The sequence below is a fragment of the Temnothorax nylanderi genome, unplaced genomic scaffold (assembly GCF_030848795.1).
Source record: "Temnothorax nylanderi isolate EJ_2023f unplaced genomic scaffold, tnyl_v1.0 TNYL_tig0150_pilon, whole genome shotgun sequence".
NCBI lineage: Eukaryota > Metazoa > Arthropoda > Insecta > Hymenoptera > Formicidae > Temnothorax > Temnothorax nylanderi.
In genome coordinates, this window is record NW_027249212.1 from 261,467 (window position 1) to 284,996 (window position 23,530).

Sequence of the window (23,530 nt, forward strand, 5' to 3'; positions counted from 1 at the left end):
GTATTTATTTAAAAATTTTTTTAAAATAAAATCATAATGAGTAATAAAAGTGGTTATCGATATGTATTTAAAGATTGTGGGATCAAAGGAAACTATTCTGATTTCCGAAAGATTCAGAAAGGTACGTATTCATTATAACAAATACATGAATACATAAATACATTAACACTTTAATACATAAATAAATATGCTATTCGTATATTATGTAATAAGATACATAATAAATAAATACATTTGAAAAAATTAATACATAAATATATTTAATGCATTCAAGTCTTAATATATTAATAATGTATTAATATATTTATGTATTAATTTTTTTAAATGTATTTATTGATTATGTATCTTATTACATAATATACAAATAGCATATTTATTTATGTATTAATGTGTTAATGTATTTATGTATTTATGTGTATTTAACGTATTTATGTATATTCATGTATTTGTCATAATGAATATTATACGTACCTTTCTGAATCTTTCGGAAATCGGAATAAAGTTTTTTTTGATCCCACAATCTTTAAATACACATCGATAACCACTTTTATTACTCATTATGATTTTATTAAAAAAATTTTTTAAAATAAATACAAATACAATACAACTGACGCGCCGATGTATCTAACCAAATGAACTGTCAGATGACAGCCGCCATGTTATTGATTGTGCGAGTCGCCATATTCATTTACCAACTTTTTAGGGGAGTGAACCTACTGTTCTTACTTATACTGTGGTTAAGGCTTCAGTCTACCTAGTTGTCGAAATCACATCTTCCTTTCTTCAATTGTTTCGATTTTTCGCACGTTCTCTTTCTAAACGACGGAGCTCTTGGAGAACCTCCGTTGCGAAAGAACTTGTCGCCTCCCATGCTTCCTTTGATGAGAGCATAGCTCCAACTAGAGACTCTGGCCGAATTTCTAAATGAACGGCAGCTTCCCAAGCACTGCGTAACAGGTTAAAACGAGGACACGCAAAAAACGCGTGCTCCACATCCTCACTCACTCCGGGGCAGGACGGGCATTCTGGAGAAACATCTAATTTAAATCGATACAGATACGCTCGAAAGCACCCATGTCCTGATATCATCTGTGTGAGGTAGTAGTTAACTTCACCATGTTCGCGGTTTAACCAAACATCTATTTGCGGAATAAGGCGGTACGTCCACCTGCCATTTGTTGCGATGTCCCACGTTTCTTGCCATCGTTGTATGCTTCTCAGTCGTTCTTCAGCTCTGAGCTCTACCGGGCTCATTGAAGTTGATCCCTTTCGTCGGTAGAGAGCTCTTCGTTCTTCTGCTAGTACTTCAATAGGTGGCATTCCGGCAATGACACACACTGCGTCTACAGACACGGTGCGGAAGGCACTGGCGACTCTCAGGGCACTCAGCCTATATACTGGCGCGATTTTTCGTCGTGATTCTTGTGTTTTAAGTGCATCACCCCAAACGGAAATTCCATATGTAAGCACAGACGTGACTACTGAAGAAAGCAATGCTCTCCTCTTCTACTTCGGCCCTCCTATGTTAGGCATTAGCCGTGATAGGGTCGTTCCGACTACCGACGCTTTAGCACCTACATATTCTGCCTGCTGTTTGAAGCTAAGTCGGGCATCAATCATTACTCCTAGGTACCGGATAAACGGCTGGGATGTTATTTCATGCTCTCCAACTTGCAGTGTGACTGTCTCTAGTTGCTTCCTACTAGTGATAAGCACTGCCTCGGTCTTGTGTTCTGCCAGCTTCAGGCCAACTGAATCCATCCACTGGCTGATCCTTTCGAAGGTGGTGTCAAAGACAAAGTTTATCTCTTCTAAATGTTTCGCGACAATCACAATAGCAACATCATCCGCATATGCCACGAGTTTAGCTTCTCTTGGCAATGCTAGTTTCAGCAACCCATCGTACATGATATTCCAGAGGAGAGGGCCCAGAACCGATCCCTGAGGTACTCCTCCAGTGACTCTATGTTCTTTCGGACCAATCTTAGTGTCGTATTTTAAGATCCTATCTGTGAAGTAGCTTGCTACCATCCTTCGTAGGTATTTCGGTACCCTCATTTTAGTGAGGGCTCTCATAATACAGTCCCACTTGGCGGAATTAAAGGCATTTTTAATGTCTAGTGTCACCACCAAGCAGTACTTCTTCGTGCCTCTTTTCCATCTGGTCCCGGCAATCGCCTCCTTCGCTGTGCCGACGACAAGATCGATTGCATCCAGTGTGGAGCGACCTTTACGAAAGCCATATTGGTTGCTGGCGAGCAGCGGCTCGACTGCTGCTTCAATTCTTCTGTGAACAATACGTTCTAGTATTTTTCCAGCTGTATCCAACATGCAGAGTGGACGGTAAGATGTTGGTTCATCCGGTGGCTTTTTTCCCCTTAGGAAGCAGTACCAGTCTCTGTTGCTTCCATTTCCGGGGAAAGATACCTTCTTTAAGGCATGCGCTATACACCTCTAAAAATAGCGCCGGTGCTGTTTTGATAGCTGCCTTCAATGCGATGTTTGGGATTTCATCCAAGCCAGGAGCTTTCGTATTCCCGACTCTATTACACGCTTCCATTAGCTGGTCCTCTGTGATTTGTGGGATCTCCTCTATCTCATGTTGTTCTGTCAGATGGTGAAGCTTCTTTTGTTAGGGAAAAAGCGTAATTACAATCGTCTCCAAGAGCTTCGGACATGTGGGCGATTGCATTGGCTGCCTTTTAAGGTGTGTCATGACTACCTTATAAGGTTTGCCCCACGGGTCGTTTTCTACTTCCTCGATCAGATCACGCCAGCATTGTCGTTTACTATCTCTGATAGCCTTGCGTAAACTTCGGAGTGCTTTTTTGTACTCTGCCACCAGTTCTTCGTAGTTTGACTTCTTGCGGCCACGCTGTGACGCTCTTCTCTTTATAAGACATTCTCTTCGGAGAGTAGCAATGTGGTTGTTCCACCAGTGCATCGGTGGTAGATCATTTATGCCGCGTTTCCGGGGCATACTGGCGTCACAGGCTTCCGTAATCCTCTTCATCAGTTCTTCTGACTTATTTTCAGCATTTCCACTGTTGATTGGCTGAGTATCCAGGGCCACGGTGAAAACAGCAGTATCAAAGGCGGATACCTTCCAACCAAGTGTATTAAATTTCTTGTACACCCCTCCAGTAGTTTTTCCAGTGGACACCTCCCACAGTATCGCGCAGTGGTCACTAGCCGTGTAAGTGTCCAACACCTTCCAAAAGCAGTTTTCCTTAGCGAGACTGCTACTGACGAAGGTAAGATCCACAATGGAACTCGCATCACCTCTTACGAACGTTGGTTTGTCACCACTGTTGAGCAGGACCACATCCAGTGTCGACATGGCCTCTAGTAGCGCTTCCCCTCGTGCATTTGTCTCCTTGCTGCCCCAGTCCACTGCCCAGGAGTTGAAGTCCCCTGCGATTGCCACGGGAGAGTGCTGCTTCGCATCCTCAGTCAGTCGATCTAGGAAATCCGTGAACTCGGCTAATAGGAGGCTGGGTGGAGCATAACAACTGTAGAAATGGATTCCGTTCAGTTTTGCTACCACATAGCCAGCTTCTGTGCTCTTTATCGTGCTCTGGAAAGGACACTTACCACAGGACCAAATGACAGCTTTAGCAGTGCTATCAGTTTCCCAAGGTTGAGTGGTGAGATGTCTGTATGGCTCGGAGATTATTGCAAGATCTGCCTTCAGTTCGCGCACGGTCTGCATGAGCAGATCGTGCGCAGCCTCACAGTGGTTGAGGTTAAGTTGTACTATTATCATTGCCTTTTACTCTTCACCTTCTGAAGTGCCTCTTTAAAGACTGGGCATCTGCTACTACCAGCTATGTGGGCACAATTCCTCGTGCCATCTTTTTCGAAGCACAGCGCGCATCGAGCTTCTTTCTGACAGGTGGCGGCCTTGTGGCCTTCTTGCCCACACTTGGTACACAGTTTGGACCGGTCCGCCTTACTCTTGCATTTAGCGGAGAGATGTTCGTAGTGCCAGCACCTAAAGCACTTGGTTGGTCTCTCCACTCTTCTTATTCTGCAGTTGACCCAGCCAATCCTGATTTTGCCGTATTTCCCCAGGACCTTTTCTACCATCGATGTTGGCAGTGTCACTGAGGCAGTCTGTGTGCCTCCGTAAGCTTTACGCAACGATCTGATGGCATCCAGCACGACTCCAGACTCTTCCCCAGCCGCTTTCTGTAATGCTGCCAGGATCTCTGCCTTGGTCGTCATCTCGTCGAGGTCCCGGATTTCAATTTCTTCTTGCGGGCCCTTACTGATTACTTTGGCGTCATTTTTGAGAATATCGGTCATCGTTTTTTGAAGGCCCTGTCCTCTATCTGTGTTCTCCTTCGTAAGAACGATTAACAGGTCGCCAGTAGCCGTCCTACGGATTTTATCCACTGAGGCACAGACCTGATCGTTTGGGACACCCTCTTTGACCCGACGAAGTATATCCACATACTTCTCTTTCTCATTCGGGCGCACTATTAGCACATTTTACCTTGTCGCTAAGTTTCGTGATCTCTTCTGTCGAGTCCGCTCTACGGGCTGCTTCAAAGGCTGCTCTGTACTTCGCTGTTTTTCCTTCCGGGATTTAACCTCCTGCCAGTCCTCTGTCACTTTTCCAGAGGGCTGTGTCACATTTTTGGCGGAGGGTGGAGTAGGTCCTGTCTCCTTCCTTTTTTTTAAGCCTTTGTTTCCCGATTCTGGTGACTTCAACATTCTCCGCTTGGCATAGCGGACGTCACGTTTATCCGTTGAGGCTGACTCAGCATCAGCGTCGGCTCCTGTGTCTATCGCCGACGTCGTCTCCGCGAAAGTCCGAGCACGTGGTGTTGTTGGCGTGCACACAGCCTGTGGTGCCACGAAAGTGGCACGTTGTTGTGTTACTCGTGCATCTTCCAGTGTTTTCAGCCTCTTGAAAGCACTTCCAATGCTGGCCTCCTTGCTTTTTATCTCCTTGTGGACATTCACTTTCGGTTGGACAAACTCGTGAAGCTCATTGATGAGCGTCTCCAAGCGGTCCCACGCTTTCGTCTTCTGCATTTCAGCACTTGCATCTAAGGCTGATTGCTGGTTATGTTGCCCGGTGTTTCCTCCTTTTCTTTCGTCATTGTGTGGTTTTTTGTTTTTTAACTCGTGCGAGTGATCCCCCCCAGAATCCACGGGACCAGCGCTGGTCACCAAGGCTTCCACTCGGTCGGAACCAGCGGTGAGATTACTCTCTAGAAAAGAGGTGCTCACCTGGGGTAATTTGTTTTTATCACACCCTGCCATGTTCGATTTATTTTCGGGGTTTCTTCCCCTAGCTGATTTTTGGTCCGCCCTGGGTATTTTATTTCCCCAGCACCCTCCATTTCTGGCGAGTTCCCCCTATCCGCCACCTGGGGAGGCGCCCAGTTGGGGATCAGCAACCCCGCTGGGTGTGTGTGTGTGTGTGTGTGTGTGTGTGTGTGTGTGTGTGTGTGTGTGTGTTTATTATAATGTGAGCTTCTTCCGGAATATTACACGCGTGAAAAACTATTTTCGTATCAGCTTCTTCACTTGATTCCGTAGATAATGCTCGCTTTGCGCTATTTTTAAAAAATTATAAAGTTAATGACGTCAATAAACCATTTAAAAAAAAAAGCTACAAAATTTTGACGCTTCATCGATGCCTCCTTGTGCAGTTGAATTAAGACCGCAATTCTTAAGATCTATGTATATCGCCAGATTATGGAGACACGCTCACAAGAATGCTGCCGAAAAATGATTGATCATCTCAACTGTGATAGGAAAAATACGTAATTCCGTTATAATTATCCAAAGGCCGTAGCCGGATAAGAAGGGTCAATGTGCCCCCACACGGATCATGCTCATTTTTTTTGCTTTGATTGCTATCAGTGTCACTTACAATTTAGTCAAATATTAGCCCTTAATATTGAACCGTTTTGCTGTAAAAAATAAAAGTAAAAATTTCGAAAATAATTCATATCTTTTGATCGGCTTAACCGATTTTGATAAAATTTTAATATGTTGTAGATATCATTGAGACACATTTGTGGAAAATTCGGGAAAGGTTTTTGATGACAGAAACATTGATAAAAAAAAATAAATAAATGTTCTTGATTTTTTTTAGTCCGATATCTTTCTTGTACAATTACGAAAAAATTTTTCTAGAATCTTGGAGTAGTTTCCTATCGGACATAATTTTTTGGAAGCGATAAAATGGGTAGGCGGTACTTTTAAAAAATAAAATATTCTTATTTATTTTTTTTAAATATGATATGCTTTTGGTACGATCGCCATATATTTTATGTAGAATTTTGGAATAGTATTCTACAACAAGTAATTTTTTCGAACCAATAAAATAGGCGGAAGTTAAAAAAAATAAAATATTGTTTTTTATTTTCTAAATTATGATATGCTCTTCGTACCATTGCCATATTTTTTTTGTAAACTTTTGAGACGGTATTTTATAACAAGTAATTTTTTCGAACTAATAAAATGGGTAGAAGGTACTTTAAAAAACAAAATATTTTTTTTCAAAATTATCATAGTTTTTTCGTATCATAGCCATATTTTTGTTTAGAATCTTGGAATGGAATCCTACAACAAGTAATTTTCCGGAATCGATTAAATAAATAGATGCAGGTACTAAAAAAATAATAAAATAAAGTAAATTGAAATAATTATGAAAGGATAAACTATAATCGTATTAAATCAAATGTTTATTTTAATGAAGTACACATACACATACACGTACACATACACTAAAAATAATGACGTACACATACACATTCGTTCACATAATCACTCTCATACTATTATTTACACTATTTATAGTCATATGGATGGACTAATCTTCATCACTATCTTCATTGATAGTAAGCGTGATGCCGTCTGTTTTAAATATATTTAAATATTTTTTTATATTTAAATATATTTAAAACAGACGGCATCACGCCTATTATCAATGAAGATAATGCTGAAGATTAGTCCATCCATATAAATATAACTATAAATAGTGTAAATAATAGTATGAGAGTGATTATGTGAACGAATGTGTATGTGTACTTCATTAATAAACATTTGATTTAATACGATTATAGTTTATCCTTTCATAATTATTTCATTTTACTTTATTTTATTATTTTTTTAGTACCTGCATCTATTTATTTAATTGATTCCGAAAAATTACTTGTTGTAGGATTCCATTCCAAATTCTAAACAAAAATATGGCGATGGTACCAAAAAACTATAATAATTTTGAAAAAAAATATTTTGTTTTTTAAAGTACCTTCTACCTATTTTATTGGTTCGAAAAAAATACTTGTTATAGAATACCGTCTCAAAAGTTAACAAAAAAAATATGGCAATGGTACGAAGAGCATATCATAATTTAGAAAAATAAAAAACAATATTTTTTTTTTTTAACTTCCGCCTACCTATTTTATTGGTTCGAAAAAATTACTTGTTGTAGAATACTATCCCAAAATTCTACATAAAATATATGGCGATCGTACCAAAAGCATATCATATTTAAAAAAAATAAATAAAAATATTTTATTTTTTAAAAGTACCGCCTACCCATTTTATCGCTTCCAAAAAATTATGTCCGATAGGAAACTACTCCAAGATTCTAGAAAAATTTTTTCGTAATTGTACAAGAAAGATATCGAGACTAAAAAAAATCAAGAACATTTATTTATTTTTTTTATCAATGTTTCTGTCATCAGAAACCTTTCCCGAATTTTCCACAAATGTGTCTCAATGATATCTACAACATATTAAAATTTCATCAAAATCGGTTAAGCCGATCAAAAGATATGAATTATTTTCGAAATTTTTATTTTTATTTTTTACAGCAAAACGGTTCAATATTAAGGGCTAATATTTGACTAAATTGTAAGTGACACTGACAGCAATCAAAGCAAAAAAAAATGAGCATGATCCGTGTGGGGGCACATTGACCCTTCTTATCCGGCTACGGCCTTTTAATGCAGTTTTTACCTCTCTTTGTAGTGGTTTGGTCGGGAGGCAGTTGGAAGGTTATTTTTGCGTTACCTTTGTAATTATCTTCGAATCTTGCAAAGCGTTGCACGTCAGGGGAAATATTTCGTGAGTCACATTTTTTCAAAGTAGAATCACAGACAACATACGATTCCTTGTCAAGGATATCAGTCATTGTATTAACGGTCGTATCACGTGTATCAACACTGTTCGCCACATGCTCGCCCTCGGGGGGCGGTATAGGCCGCCATCTTTGGAGTATTCGTTATTACTATTATCGAAGGGCGGGATCGCTTGATTTATTAAAAGATCGCGGCCCCGATCCTCTCCGGAATTTCCTGGAAGTCCTATATCCACTTCCATGGTCTCTACGGGCGTAAGAACATCCTCGTCACTAGTAAAATTGCGTCGTTTATTTAGCTCCTCTTGTCTCTGTTGTTTAGAAAGAGAATGCTGTCGGCTTCTGATCTCGTTCCGCTCCTCCACTTTATCCGTACTGAATTCCTTCGTTATATAATCATCGAATTCTTGTTCCAAAAAACTCGTTTTCATTTTCTTATTCGATAAACGAGTATCGTCGTCAGAGGTGCGAGGGGCATCACGTGATCGTAGCGTGGTACGCTGCGTAATATTCATCCAATCTAATTGCTGTAAATATATGTATATATATACTACGCTCCCCTCCGAGGGGGGAGCAATAAACTTTATTAAATCTGAAAAATCCCCCCAAAGGGATCACAAGACAACCCTCCTGCAAAACAGATCTGTAGCCACGAAGAAAAAGCACGGTCGCGAATCAGAGGCAGGCAAGCGCACACGACACACACGTCCGTCTCGCACGGCGCGGCGGTTCGAGCCGAACTCTACCAAATTTGTGGTATAAATATAGGTAGGGGAGACCGGGGCCTAACCGTCGCCGGGGTTGAACCGTCAAATCAAATATCTCGGAATCTGTATATTGTGCGAACTCGCTATTAACATTGTAAACGCTGCTTATGGTACCCATTTGACCAACGGAGTTTCGGCAGGTTACCTGCCGTGTTATGATTTTTACGAGGGCAAACGTGTTTTCGGAAGGTGAAAGTTACATTTTCTGCGCGTGGAAATTTTGTAATATCTGCAATAATATTTGCTCTCCAAATCTCGAGGTACGTAATTATAAAAAGTAATGCATGCTGAACACGAATCCAGTGTAGTTTTTTCATTATCGTTGATGTCTAATATTTCGTGGGCGATCAAACCTGAAACTTGTGTTTGGGGTTAATCCGTCAGTAAGCAGTCCGGGTGCATTTCCAAGGCATTTCCGGGCATTTCCAGGCTCACTGCATATGGAATATGGATGAGACGGGAATTACAACCGTTCAGACACCGAATAGAGTCATCGGACGTCGAGGAGTGAAACAAGTCGGGCGAGTAACTTCTGCGGAAAGAGGAACCCTCGTAACTATTTTTTAATAACGTTTCGCATAAAAATTTTAAATAAATTTTTATATTTTTCTCTTAAAAAACAATTATTAAGAAGTATCCTATTATTTTTCAGGATTAGATGTACGTATATGTATTGAAAACGCAGTGTGACGGTTAAACCCCGGCATTTTTGAGATTTCAATTTTTCCACCGTTGTCGTTTTTGCTCTATACCGGTTAAACAAAGCGACGTAGATAAAAATTTCCTATATAAATTTTGTAGCTAAAGGTTCACTCTTTAGAGTGGTATACCACATTTAACTAAAATTATTTATTTTCTTGTTAAAAATCGGCACCGAAAAAAAACTGACGGTTAGGCCCCGGTCTCCCCTATTGTTACGTCAAACTCCGGAATTTGTAGATAGCAAGGAAAAGGCTGTCTAAAGGAGGGGAGATAGGAAGACGTAACGAGATCTTATCGTATCTCGGGTGCACGCTAGAAAAGGCGCGTGCCTCGAGACGAATGCACGTTTCGGGAAACTCCAGTCACGGGTCAACGTCCAGAAGGGACGCTATTACACCTACTGAGAGTTTCGTGCACTCGTGGTCCTGTTTTCGGTCAAAGATATTATCCCTTTTACCGGGGATCGGACCTTGTGCGACTTTTGAGAGAGCGAGGGAACTGAGGACGAGGTCTTATTCTAAGAAATGACTGGTATTCATTTTACAATTAATATACGTTTATTCATAACAAAATCATTTAAACATTTATTAATAAGGAAAAGATCTAGTAAAATTTAAGCGGAATATAATTATAACAGAAAAATAGGCAAATCATTATATACGCATATATACGAGTGTGAGGTGTATGTGTGTGTGTGGGAAGGGCGCGGGTGTTACAAAGGTGCGGAGGTCATCGAACAGGATTTAGAGGGAAAAGAATCTAAATTAACTTGACATCCTGCTCGGATTATTACAGAATCATTATTAATAATAAATTTATATGGAAAAGAAAAAAGAGAAATTAAATGGTGTAATGTATATACATATCGAGGATCATGCAAATTAAACGGGGAATTGAAAACATTTATAGTAAATTAAATGTGGGCTGTATGTCGGACCGCAATAAAAATAAAATAAGCAAGTATGTCGTGGTTAAATGTACATAATTATTTAATTTTATACATATACATATATATATATATATATATATATATATATATATTACAAATCTGAGGTAGAGTTGAAACGAAATTTGAGAAATGAAATCCGAGGATTCGATAAACTTTTTGTAGGGGAAAAGGGTAAAGGTGAGAGAAAACTTGAGGAACTTAATACTTGCTGGCCCTTAGCGCCTTCTCTTCCCGACGGAGCTTCAAGATCTCGTGGGTCCGCAGATCGGCGGTGGTTTTCATCGGCATGGCGACCTCGTGCTGAAGCTCAACGCGCACAGAATTTAGTTATAATAACGATAAGGTTGACGGCGCGAGACCAGAAGCGATTGTATTATGAATCCCGTTAGACGCGGACTCTACTGTTTAAAATTTCGGAATCGGTCGGTGTCCCGCTGTCGCGGTTTATATATGATTTTCAGGGATGGGTTATCAAAGAATATGTCTCAACCTTTTGGTGGGTGACATGTTTTCCGATGATGACTCTAGTTAGTCATCGATTGAAAAACATGTTTTTCTCACGGATCGAGACGCTAGATCTCGAAATTTCTATTGTCTCGTCCTTATCTGTTTTCGTCTAGCGTGAAGTGTTTTTCCCGAATTTTCCCCGGGACTGACGGCCTGACCGGCTATTGACCGGCCGTTGACCGGCGGCGCAAGTTTCACAATTAATATACTCATTGTTTGATTTTACTGTTGGAAAGAATGGTGATTCATTATTATCAGTAACCTGCCCGCCGATCGACAAATATTTTCGTCATCCCAAAAACAATTCTGTAGGAAAAACATCTTGCGAAAGGTTTTTATGAAAGAATGAAATCGCGAAGTCCACAGGACGTAACAGTAGGGGAGACCGGGGCTAAACCGCCAGTTTTTTTTCGGTGCCTATTTTTAACAAGAAAATAAATAATTTTAGTTAAATGTGGTATACCACTGTAAAGAGTGAACCTTTAGCTACAAAATTTATATAGGAAATTTTTATCTATGTTGCTTTGTTTAACCGGTATAGAGCAAAAACGACAACGGTGGAAAAATTGAAATCTCAAAAATGCCGGGGTTGAACCGCCACCCCCCCGGGGCTAATCCGCCACACTGCATTTTCAATACATATACGTACATCTAATCCTGAAAAATGATAGGATACATTTTAATAATTGTTTTTTAAGAGAAAAATATAAAAATTTATTTAAAATTTTTATGCAAAACATTATTAAAAAATAATTGTTTTACTTATTCCATAAAACAATTTAGGCACGTGAATACAGAGGTTAACCAAATCGTAAACTCCCCAACGGCACATTGTCAACGCGGGCAACCACGGGGAATACGCGTGACGGCGTTCCGGTGCCATAGGATCAGCGCGGACCCTCGAGCAACCTAACCAAGCCGCGTTTCTCGCGGGGGAGCGATAAATAGCGACAGGGGGGTTAGAAAAGCTCGCGGTGGAGCGCGACCATTTTACCGACTCGACGGCGTCCTCGCGCCGATTCCTCGACGCGCCGACGACGACGACGACGACAGCCACGACCACCACGACGACGACGGCCACGACCACCACGACGACAACGGCCACGACCACGACGACGACGACGACGACGACGACGACGACGACGACGATGACCACCACCGACACCACCACCACTACAACGGCGGCGACAATGACGCCGAGACGATGCGGCGAACGCTGGACGATGCGGTCGCACGCGCGACTGTCACTGACACAACGATCAACAACGACGATTTACCGCGGCCGGGAGTCGGGACGATCTACAGCGCGCGCGGCATGTCAACTCTCGCGTGGAAATCGTGGGATCTCAGAGCCGTGCCGTGCCTCGCCGTACCTCGCCGACGTGCCGTGAGCGTGAGCGATCTCGAAAACAACGGTCCGCCATCTTTTCGGTCGGCCAAAACACCCGTTTTGCGACGATACGTGCGTACCATTTCCCTCCTACACAAACTGACGCACGTGCAAGGGAAGACAGAATCACGCTCGAGGGAAACCTAACCTGAAATCGCCGTGAGCTGAAGTCGTGCGCCCGGCGCGCCACAGTGACGAGACTGGCGGACCAGCCCCGGGTGCTTACTGGCGGATAAGCCCCAAACATAAGTTTCAGGTTTGATCGCCCACGAAATATTAGACATCAACGATAATGAAAAAACTACACTGGATTCGTGTTCAGCATGCATTACTCTTTATAATCACGTACCTCGAGATTTGGAGAGCAAACATTATTGCAGATATTACAATATTTCCACGCGCAGAAAATTTCACTTTCACCTTCCGAAAACACGTTTGCCCTCGTAAAAATCATAACACGGCAGGTAACCTGCCGAAACTCCGTTGGTCACATGGGTACCATAAGCAGCGTTTACAATGTTAATAGCGAGTTCGCACAATATACAGGTTCCGAGATATTTGATTTGGCGGTTCAACCCCGTTGGCGGTTTAGCCCCGGTCTCCCCCTATATATACCGTGATGTTTACGCTGTCACTCGACGTTTGCAGGCATGTGCCCGATGGTTAACAAGTGCGCCACGACTGCAATTTCCCCGTGCGAGCGACTACCGTTACCCCAAAAACCGAGTGAATTTGTTATATTAATAATAATATATTTATACGATGCCATCGTTTTAATATGGGCGAAATGGAAGCTAAAGAACCAAAAAAGTCATAAATAACGGTTAGATGTAACTTTAACTACTAAAAATTTCGCAAAACCGTTATTAAATGTACATCGATTCTTATAAGAAAAAGGGCGTAAAATAAGAATCACCAGATTTTTATTAATTTATGTTGGTTTAATAGGCACGGCATAATAAATTACTCGATAATCATGTATGTAAACGGATAGAGACAAAAAAAGTTTGATATAACTGTTGGATTATGGAAAATACAGGTGACCGGCATTGCCTGATGACTGTCATTCCCCCATTCTCTCCTATATAATAGTATGATAAAAATCCTTGAAAACTGTGGTTTTCAAAGAAACCGGGCTAACAGCCGGATAATCAACTTCTAACAATAGTATACGTGACGTAAACTATAGATTTTCAGTACTGAAAGTGAATATGGGAACACATTAGCTATCCCACACAGCACACTTTTTCCTGGAAATATTCCCAGGATATTGCGATATCACCTTGGACATATTGCGATCCTATGGATGTCCTACGGTTTATTGTGATCAATATTTGGACATATTGCGATCCCTCGGATATCTGGTGGATGTTGCAATATCTTGTGCTGTGTGGGATACGGTGAAGAGAGTCGGGATTCAAGCTTCATACGAGATAACATCTGACAGGAAGTAACGCGCGTAATACATCGAGATAATTAATCAGCATCGCGAAAAACAGGCAATAATGTATTCGATTATCGACTTAATGCGACCTTTTTAAGAGTGGAGATGGAAGAGAAGAAGAAGTGGAAAAACATCATACGAAGCGAAAAAACTTCTTGATCGCAATAAATCTCTTACATGGTATTCTTAAAAATGGAAACAACATGTTATCTTATTGTCAATCGCTGAATATTTTCATAATTAAGGTGATGCTGGAGCCGTCTGTTTTACCGGCATTTTTTTGTCGAAACGTAGCGTCGTTAATATTTGACAGAATTAAAAATCCTTCTCCAGAATTGCAGTACATACATTAATGATTCAGGGGAACTCCGATTTTATATAGCAAACGAGAAAAAATTACGGAAGTACAGATTTCCTTATCTACTTTTATCCCAATATGGCGTCTCGAGTTGCGGCGAGCTGTCAGCTCGTCACAAGATGTATTTCATATAAGAGATATACCATTGGTACGAACTCGAAAACAAGTTCCCCTGAATTGTACAACAATAAAAACATCGATAAACCCCCCCTGGCGAAAATTAAGAAACTTTATAAAGCGTTGACAACCGTTCAATGAGGGTTTTTTGAGAGTTTATACGCTTTCAAACTTTATAAGAACGCTTACACAACGCCGTTGGATTTTGAACGCTTACAGAACGCTTATAAAACGCTGTATATAACGTTTCATGAAAGTTCTGAAATGCTGAGGCAACGCTTTTCAGAGAACGCTCAGTAAACGCTGCGTGCAGAGAGTTTGCTGTCAGATTTTTCAAACGTTTAGCAAATGCTTTTCCCAACGCCGTAAGACAAGCGTTTTCAATCCGTTCAGCAAACGCTCTTCCGATGGCGAATTGTAGAGGCGCAGTGAACGATTTGTAAGGCGTTAACGCAAACGGCTTAAAGACGCCTAAGAAACGCTTTTCCCGACTCCGTAACACAAGCGTTTTCCCTCCGTTCAGCAAACGTTCTTCTAATAATGCCGCTAGGCGGCGTATCTTTCTCGCATTTAAAATACATCCAGCCGCGTATATAAGCAGACCCCCTGCGAGGCGAAAAGCAGATTTTAACATTTAACGCTCTTTACGCCGTTTCTTCTAACGACAAGAGTAAACGCCCGTTAGGGCCTAAGCTCAATAGAGGCTGCACGCAGTTTTCAATGATGAAAGCAAACGCTTTCGACTTATCAGGGCAGCGTTCGGAAACGTCACCCGAGTGCACACGAGTATACTCCCTTCTCTTTCTATCTCAGCGAGTTAGAAGGAGAAGGGAGTATACCCGTGTGTACCCGGGTGACGTTTCCGAATGCAGCCTAAACGCTTAACAGAGGATCTCTAAATGTTTTAAAGAACTCTCAGCAAACGTCATACATCATGTAAACGCTGTGCAAACTCTCAAAAACGCTATATACAAACGCCTTTCAAACGCTGCAGCGTTGCAATTTCCGCTCTACGAACTCTCTACTGACCGTTTCTAAACTCTCAACGAACTTCCGCAAACGCTCACGTAAACATCAAACAAACGTTTATGAAATTTCTCATTTTCGCCAGGGCCCCAAATCAAGATTTGGAAGCGTAATATAAAAGTATAATTTCGATGTGTATTGTGCGTATGTGTGCGTGCAATGTAGCGTGCTATCCTTGTCTATATCTTTGTCTATACAAGGACAGATATAGTCGGTGAGCACTTCTTTATCGACGCTGATCGAGTTCGCCTGCGGCTCCAGCATCCCCTTAAAGACCTTGAGACTAAATTGAAAAAAATTGTAATCAGACGCGTGAAGATTGAAGTCCATATGCTACATAAATTAAATGAATAGATTCTATTAATCTAAATCTTATCGTTAATTTAGGAAAACCGATTTTAATTTAATTTAATTTAATTTAATTTAATTTATTTTATTTTATTTTATTTTAATGTAACATGTGCCATATCTGCATTTTCAATAAATACAAAAAACTTATATTTTATTATTTTCATATATAACTTATATCAGATGCACGCTCATATATTATCGCTTATAATTATTCAAATGACTTCAAAAAAAGTTCAAGAAGTTGAAGGATGATACATTTATTCCAGATTTATAGCTTTACAATCGAGTAAAAATAGAAGTACCACAAAAACTTTACGCAAAGAATCATGCCAATTTATCAATAAATATTATATTTTTCCGAATTACATCCAGAAAATATAATGTTTATTGATCATTTAAGATGTATTAAAAATTATATTATATGATAAGCTTATAAAGTAGATTGCAATATAAGAATATTTAAATAAATATAATTTATTAATAACAAATTGAGAGGACGGGGCTAGCAAACAGAGTTACATTTTAGTGCTTAAGAAATATGTATTATAAATTAGTAAGAAAAACACACGTTTCGACCTTTAATATAGTCATCATCAGTGTCCAATGTACAAATATTTCGAATTATTTAACCGGAAAACGCAAAACTTAAATTGATTACGCAATATAATTAATCGCAACGAAAAAAACTTAAGCAAAATGTTTTACCAATTGTTGTGCCCCTTTTTTGTGGGACACAAGATTCTTTGATTCCAGGGAGGGGGAGAACGGAACTATGTATACGACTCGTTAAATAAAGATATACTTTAATAATTGCTTCTGTTTGACAGTCGTTATTCACGTGAAATGAATTATTGCTGAGTTGCTCGATCGGATGTGGGCCGCTCGCACAACTCATCGTTTTGCTGACTCGGCTTTCGCATTCACGATCACGTGTTTCTTAATATCATAATTTAATACATTTTTTCAATAATATATCTTTAAACAATACAATAATAATCTTTAAATACATTTCTTTAAATGATACTTAAATATTTCTTAATAATTAATTGGAGCCGCAACACAATTATTATTTAATTTTGTTAAATAATTCAAAATATCTGTACATTGCGCATTGTGACGAAAACCATATTAAAGATCGATACGTTTGTTTTTTATTTCTAATTTATAATACATATCTTAAGTACTAAAATCCAGTTTTGTTCGGCAGCCCTGTCCTCTCAATTTGTTTATAATAATGCAAACGTGCTAATATTTACTTTTACATATTTACTTATAAATTTCTGTTTAATGTTGTTCATCAATATACGCACCTCCTTTGTCTCGATTACTGCTTTATAAATTTTTGATATTTATCGAACTAATTTCGTTAATGTTTGTACTAATATTTTATTCCACTTTATGTTTTACTTGTATTTTTTCATATGTTTTCTTTGTCTATAATGCATAAATTTTAATAAATAAAATAATAGTATAATATATAATATAATATAATAGACTCAAGGATAATTAGAGATAGTTTGACAAATATTGTCTCAATAATTTAAATTAAAAATATGAATAATTACAACCAACATACAGTACAAATAACGTCAATTATTCTAATAAAATGTTATCTGTGTGCTAACTACAATATTACACTTACTCAGGTTTAAAAATCAGGGAAAAAAGTATCTATCCTTCACGCATCGTTACATCCTTCTCAAACAATTACGGGCGCTAAGCGTATATATATATATAGGACAAGCTTCCTTCTATAACAGTCAGTCTTCGAAGCAACGTCGAGTCAAACGGACATTCGATCTAGAAAATTAGGAAATTGAGTGGTATTTATTTCTTAATCTCTATAATAACTTCACATATAAACATTGAATAAAACATGGACATTGAAAAACACAGAACACCGATACAAAGCTTTTACGCCGGACAGTCAATCGGCGTAGGACAAAGTTTTTTTTTTTTCATTTAAAAAGGCAAAGTCCGTACTTTGAGATGGTATCAATGATTATGTTAGTCAATTTTTTTGTTAGGCGGTGGAAGAGTGCAAATTTCAAGATTTTGGATATCTCAAATACGTCCTTATTCAAACCTGACTACAACTTTGAGTATTAACCTGAGTAAAAATTGAACAAAAGCACTTTATAGTAGAAAGTTTGCCTTGTAAAACCTTTTTTTGAACTTCTTTTTACGTTAATTATTCGCTGAGTGATTACAGTTTAAAAATCGGCAAAAATTTACGGAAAAGTGATCTTTTAATTTTTTTTAGCAGTGTATATACTTATCTTTATACGAGGTTTACGCGAATATTTGTTAAATAGCGAGTATTTATAAAATCAGATTTTTATTGTGATATTTTAATATGTTATTTTATTCGTACATCAGATTTTAAATACATTTTATCTTAAAAAAAAAAAAAATGAAAGGTAACTATTGCAATAAATTTTCAATGCCAAATGTAATATTCGTGATTTTATGTAAAAAATGTAGAAACGTGGGCGACTCTTATCGCGGAAACAGAGGTGTAAAGTACTTTCTGCCTGAAAGTAATATTCAAGGATTTAACGAAATAATTCAGGTAGGATACTCGCCACAATAATTAGATAAATTAATGAATAACTATATATTATTAAGTACTTTTGTCTTTTTCTAATCCCTGATATTTTTTTAAAGGACGCGTAATAATTGATCTAACCACGATGGCTGGTGAGAATACATCCGTAAAGGATTTTTACAGAAACAGATCGATTTTCATAACCGGAGCTACAGGTTTCATGGGCAAGGTTCTGGTCGAGAAGCTACTGAGATCGTGTCCGCACATTAGAAACCTTTACCTTCTAATGAGACCTAAAAGGGGCCAGAATGTACAAGAGAGGTTGCAGGGAATTTTAAACGGGCCGGTAATAATATCACCTTTCTCCTGCTATTTCAATCGCTATTTCAAAAAATTTAAAGTTATATTATTTTTGGCAGTTTTTTGAAACACTACGGCGGGATTCACCTGGTCAGCTTACAAAGATCATACCCGTGGCTGGCGATATTACAGAACCGGAGCTGGGCATCTCGATACAAGACCAAAATACATTAATACAATCCGTAACGATCGTATTTCATTCAGCAGCTACCGTAAACTTCGAAGAGGCTTTGAAGCTTTCGGTCACGATAAATACGTTGGGCACCAAAAGATTGGTCCAACTATGTAACCGCATGACCAATGTGGAGGTAAGAGCGGGATTCTTCCTTTTCTCTCTCTCTCTCTCTCTCTCTCTCTCTCTCTCTCTCTCTCTCTCTCTCGAATTGCTCAATTTAAACTATCAAACCGCCGCGTCGTGCCGGATTGACTTGCAGCCGTAAATCGAATTCAAGTAAATCAAAGACAAATTGTCTGTAGTAATCTCATTTTTTTACTTCTATTATTTTGTTTGATCGCAGGCGTTTATTCACGTGTCAACGGCATATTGTAATTGCTATCGGACCGATGTCGTCGAGGAGATTTATCCGGTGGAACCAGAACCTGATCAGGTGATCGCTCTGACGGAATGGACGGACGATAAAATGTTAGAGGAACTCACGCCAATTTTGATCGCCAGTCGACCAAATACATACACCTTTACCAAAGCACTGGCCGAGCGAATGCTCCAGCAGGAAAGGGGTTCTTTACCGGTGGCGATTGTCAGGCCATCGATCGTACTGTCGTCGTACAGAGAACCAGTCGCCGGTTGGGCGGACAATTACAACGGCCCCACGGGGCTTATCCTCGCCGCTGGGAAAGGCGTCTTCAGGTGAGATGACAACGGGCGGCCATAATTAGCGATCGCTAGTATCGGTATTATAATAGAATTAGAATGAATACTGACGTCTCTCGGTATTGTTATTTCAGTATCGTTCACAATCTTCGTAAGTCATTATTCTCGTGCGAATAAATCTCTCTTACAAATCGCGATCTCTTGCTTGCAGAAATATACTATGCCACGAGGACAAAGTGGCGGATCTGGTGCCCGTCGACATTGTAATCTCCCTAATGATTTGTGCGGCATGGAGGACCGCCACACAACGCACCGACACCATCCCGATCTACAACTGTTGCACCGGCCAGCAAAATCCAATAACTTGGAAGAAGTTCATCGATCTGTCGATCTTTAAATATTGCCGGCTACACCCGATGGACAATGTGCTCTGGTGTCCGGACGTTCGTTGCCATAGCTCCTCCATGATAAATACTTTGTGCGTGACACTTCAGCACAATGTACCTGCGTATATCTTAGACACTCTCGCACGGCTCAAGGGCTCGCGGCCTATAATGGTCCGCAAGCAGGCGAAACTTTCCAAAGCCGCCAAGTGTTTCGAGTACTTCACTACGAAACAGTGGAACTTTAGAGACCACAACGTGCGACGACTGCGTGAGCAACTCAGTCCGGAGGATAGTAAAACGTTTATGTTCGACGTTACGCAAATCGACTGGTCATCTTATTTGGAGAATTATATTCTCGGAATAAGACAGTTTATCCTGAGAGAGAGTCCGGACACACTGCCAGCTGCTCGTTCACGCATGACAAAGTAAGACATACTTTTTGCTTTTCAGCAATTGTTTTGTTACAGCGTGGTAGTTCTTTGTAGAACTCTTTCCTGGTGTCTGTTCGGAAATCAGAATCAGTATTAAAGAAAGATTCTTTAATCATTTGCAACATTTGTCAATGTTTTCACCATAGAATTTATATTTATATTTTTAGAATTTAGAGAACTTATATTATAGAATTTATCTCTTTCTCTCTATGTGATTTCTTTTTTTTCGTCCTTATCCTATTTATTTAAACAATTATTTTAAATGACTATGTTAATGTTGAATACACGCACTTTTTCTTTCTTTATTACTATCATCTATTCATATTATTTTACTATAAATATTTATGTGAATGTTCTCAAAAATGATACGATTGACTTAAAACGATAATTAACCAATTTTCTTTATTTATTCTATCTATTTTATTATGGAAGAAGGTTACGCGTCTTACTTTTCGAATCCTGATTTACTTATCTGTTTACAGATTATACTGGGTTCACAAGGCCGTGCAATTCGTAGGAGTAATAATAACGCTATGCGTCTTCTTTTCGCTCCTGTACTTTCTACTTCGCATATGCGGCTTGATTGTTTAACTCAGAACGGGCTCGGTCGATGATCGCGATCAGCGTAACGCAAAGCGGCCGTTAGCTAATGGCCGCTATTTAATGGTGCGATTTAAACAATTATTTTAAATGACTATGTTAATGTTGAATACACGCACTTTTTGTTTCTTTATTACTATCATCTATTCATATTATTTTACTATAAATATTTATGTGAATGTTCTCAGAAATGATACAATTGACTTAAAACGATAATTAACCAATTTTCTCTATTTATTCTATCTATTTTATTATGGAAGAAGGTTACGCGTCTTACTTTTCAAATCCTGATTTACTTTGTCGTGGCAGACGCATTTTCCAGGGTGGAAGAACTCAGCTCACCCATGGATTACGCCGCACTGGCGGAATCACAGAGAGATGATGAGGAGCTCAAGGGATACTTGCAGCGAGAGACCGGTGTCACGTTCTGTCAAGATTAAGTTAATTCGTCCGTTTTTGGGTCAAAACATTTAAGTAATTTACCCGGGACTTGGACCAGGTTGTGCGATTAATCCAGTCCGAAGAGATAACGAATTTTGTAAGTTTTAAAACGAGGGTCAGATTTGTTTATTAAATTAAAATTTGGAAAATCTATTATTAAATCCAAAGGGTTTAATTTATATGGAATAAAGGTTCAAATTTTATTATCTCGAATTTCAGTTTCTAATTTCTTTAATTTTAGAAATAATGGAAAAGGATCTTGATTAAGTTGAATGGTTTGTTTAATCTGAAATTTAATCCTTTTAAGGGGATCCTGCAGCCGTATGATTTACCGACATTATCGTTTTCACATAAATCTTTTAATTGGCTTTATAGAATTGCAAAAATCTTTTACAGAATTAAAGTACGCACAAAAATCTAGGCTAGCAAACGCGATTTTATATAAAAAACACCAAAAAATTAAAAATGTTACTTATTTGGTCACATACAGCTGTCACCTGACGACAATATTTGGTTAAAACAAAAATTCTGCAGTTTATACATACATAATGTTTGTCTCCTATCCTTAGGAAATCATGTAGGAATAATATCGTGCAAGTAGAAGTAAGATTCAATGCGTACAATAAAAGAAAAATGTGAATTTTATTTTAGTACTGCAAATACGGATGCAGAATGACAAGAAGAGCAGCAACAGTAGTTGCCGGATCTTGCGAGAGATGGCGAGCAATCGAAAAAAGGACAGATGTCATTTCGTTAGACAAAGACAGATATAGGGAAAACAAAATTAGAAAGGTTGACATTATCGACATCGAGGAAGTTCGCTTGTCACTGCAGGATCCCCTTAAGGGGATCCTATAGTGGCAGTAGTTACCGACATTTGCAGTTTCGTAGAATTCTTTGAATTGGCTTTACAGAATTGCAAGTTTTTGGTCTAGAATTAAAGTACACACAAAAATCTATTTCCCGATACACGATTTCATATCAGAAACGAAAATTTTGGGCACATATAGCTGTCACCTGACGACAATATTTGCTTAAACAAAAATACTGCAGTTTATATATACAAAATGATACACAAGGGAAGTAGCGACAACATTTACGAACAATTTCGTGTAAATAAAACTAAGATTGAATGCCTAGAAAAAAAGATTTGTACTAACGCAGCTTTATTGATGCAAAGGCACATGCAGATTGACAGAATGAGCTGTATTGAGGGTAAAAGTAGTTGCCGGATCTTGTAAGAGATGGCGCTGCAATCGCTGACAAGAACAGACATATCGTACAGACAAGGATAGATATCTCTCATTCTGTCAACCTGCATGTGCCTTTGCATAAAGCTGCCTTAGTAAAAATCTTTTTTTCTAGGCATTCAATCTTAGTTTTATTTACACGAAATTGTTCGTAAATGTTGTCGCTACTTCCCTTGTGTATCATTTTGCATACACTGCAGTATTTTTGTTCAAGCAAATAGTGTTATCAGGGCCGCGTTCCGTAACGTGCATATGCGCGCATATGCGCGCATATGCGCGCATTTATCTATAGTATACGTAACGTTTACTATGTTCATGCGCGCATTATGCGAGAAACGGAACGCACCCTAGGTGACAGCTGTATGTGCGCAAATCTTTCTTTCTCTTCCATATGTATATGTAATTTACATGCACGCACCCATTCATTTCTCTCTCTCTCTCTCTCTCTCTCTCTCTCTCTCTCTCTCTTTCTCTCTCCATGTGCATACTCTCTGCATATGCCTTTGCGTAAAGCTGCGTTAGTGAAAATCTTTTTTTCTAGGCATTCAATCTTAGTTTTATTTACACGAAATTGTTCGTAAATGTTGTCGCTACTTCCCTTGTGTATCATTTTGTACATATAAACTGCAGTATTTTTGTAGCAAATATTGTCTTCAGGTGATAGTTGTATGTGCCCAAATTTTTAATTTTGTTTTGTTTCTGATATAAAATTGTGTATCGGGAAATAGATTTTTGTACGTACTTCTGTACAAAAATTTTGCAATTCTGTAAAGCCAATTCAAAGATTTCTTCTAATTAAAAATGTCGGTAATTACTGCTACTATAGGATCCCCTTTTCAAAATATCATACATATCTCATGCCGGGATGACGGTTATACCGATACGCTAAAAATATTTTTCTTATTCTGACGTATATTCTGCAAATAATGCCTCCGAAGAGATATAGATATAAAAGAAATCA

The 23,530-nt window shown here is 38.9% G+C and overlaps 1 protein-coding gene and 1 long non-coding RNA gene across 2 annotated transcripts; both read left to right on the top strand.

Moving 5' to 3' along the window:
- The first annotated feature begins 17,377 nt into the window (after positions 1–17,377).
- LOC139777484 (uncharacterized) lies at positions 17,378–18,609 on the top strand. Its single transcript, XR_011719375.1, has 3 exons — positions 17,378–17,544; positions 18,206–18,293; positions 18,389–18,609. It is a non-coding gene; the product is annotated as an uncharacterized lncRNA (long non-coding RNA).
- Positions 18,610–18,922: 313 nt separating this feature from the next.
- Positions 18,923–20,938, top strand: LOC139777495 (putative fatty acyl-CoA reductase CG5065). The gene is made up of 4 exons (XM_071714962.1): positions 18,923–18,937; positions 19,148–19,433; positions 19,618–20,272; positions 20,761–20,938. Exons 1-4 carry the CDS (start codon positions 18,923–18,925, stop codon positions 20,867–20,869), a joined length of 1,065 nt encoding a protein of 354 aa, XP_071571063.1. The 3' UTR covers positions 20,870–20,938.
- Positions 20,939–23,530: the final 2,592 nt, after the last annotated feature.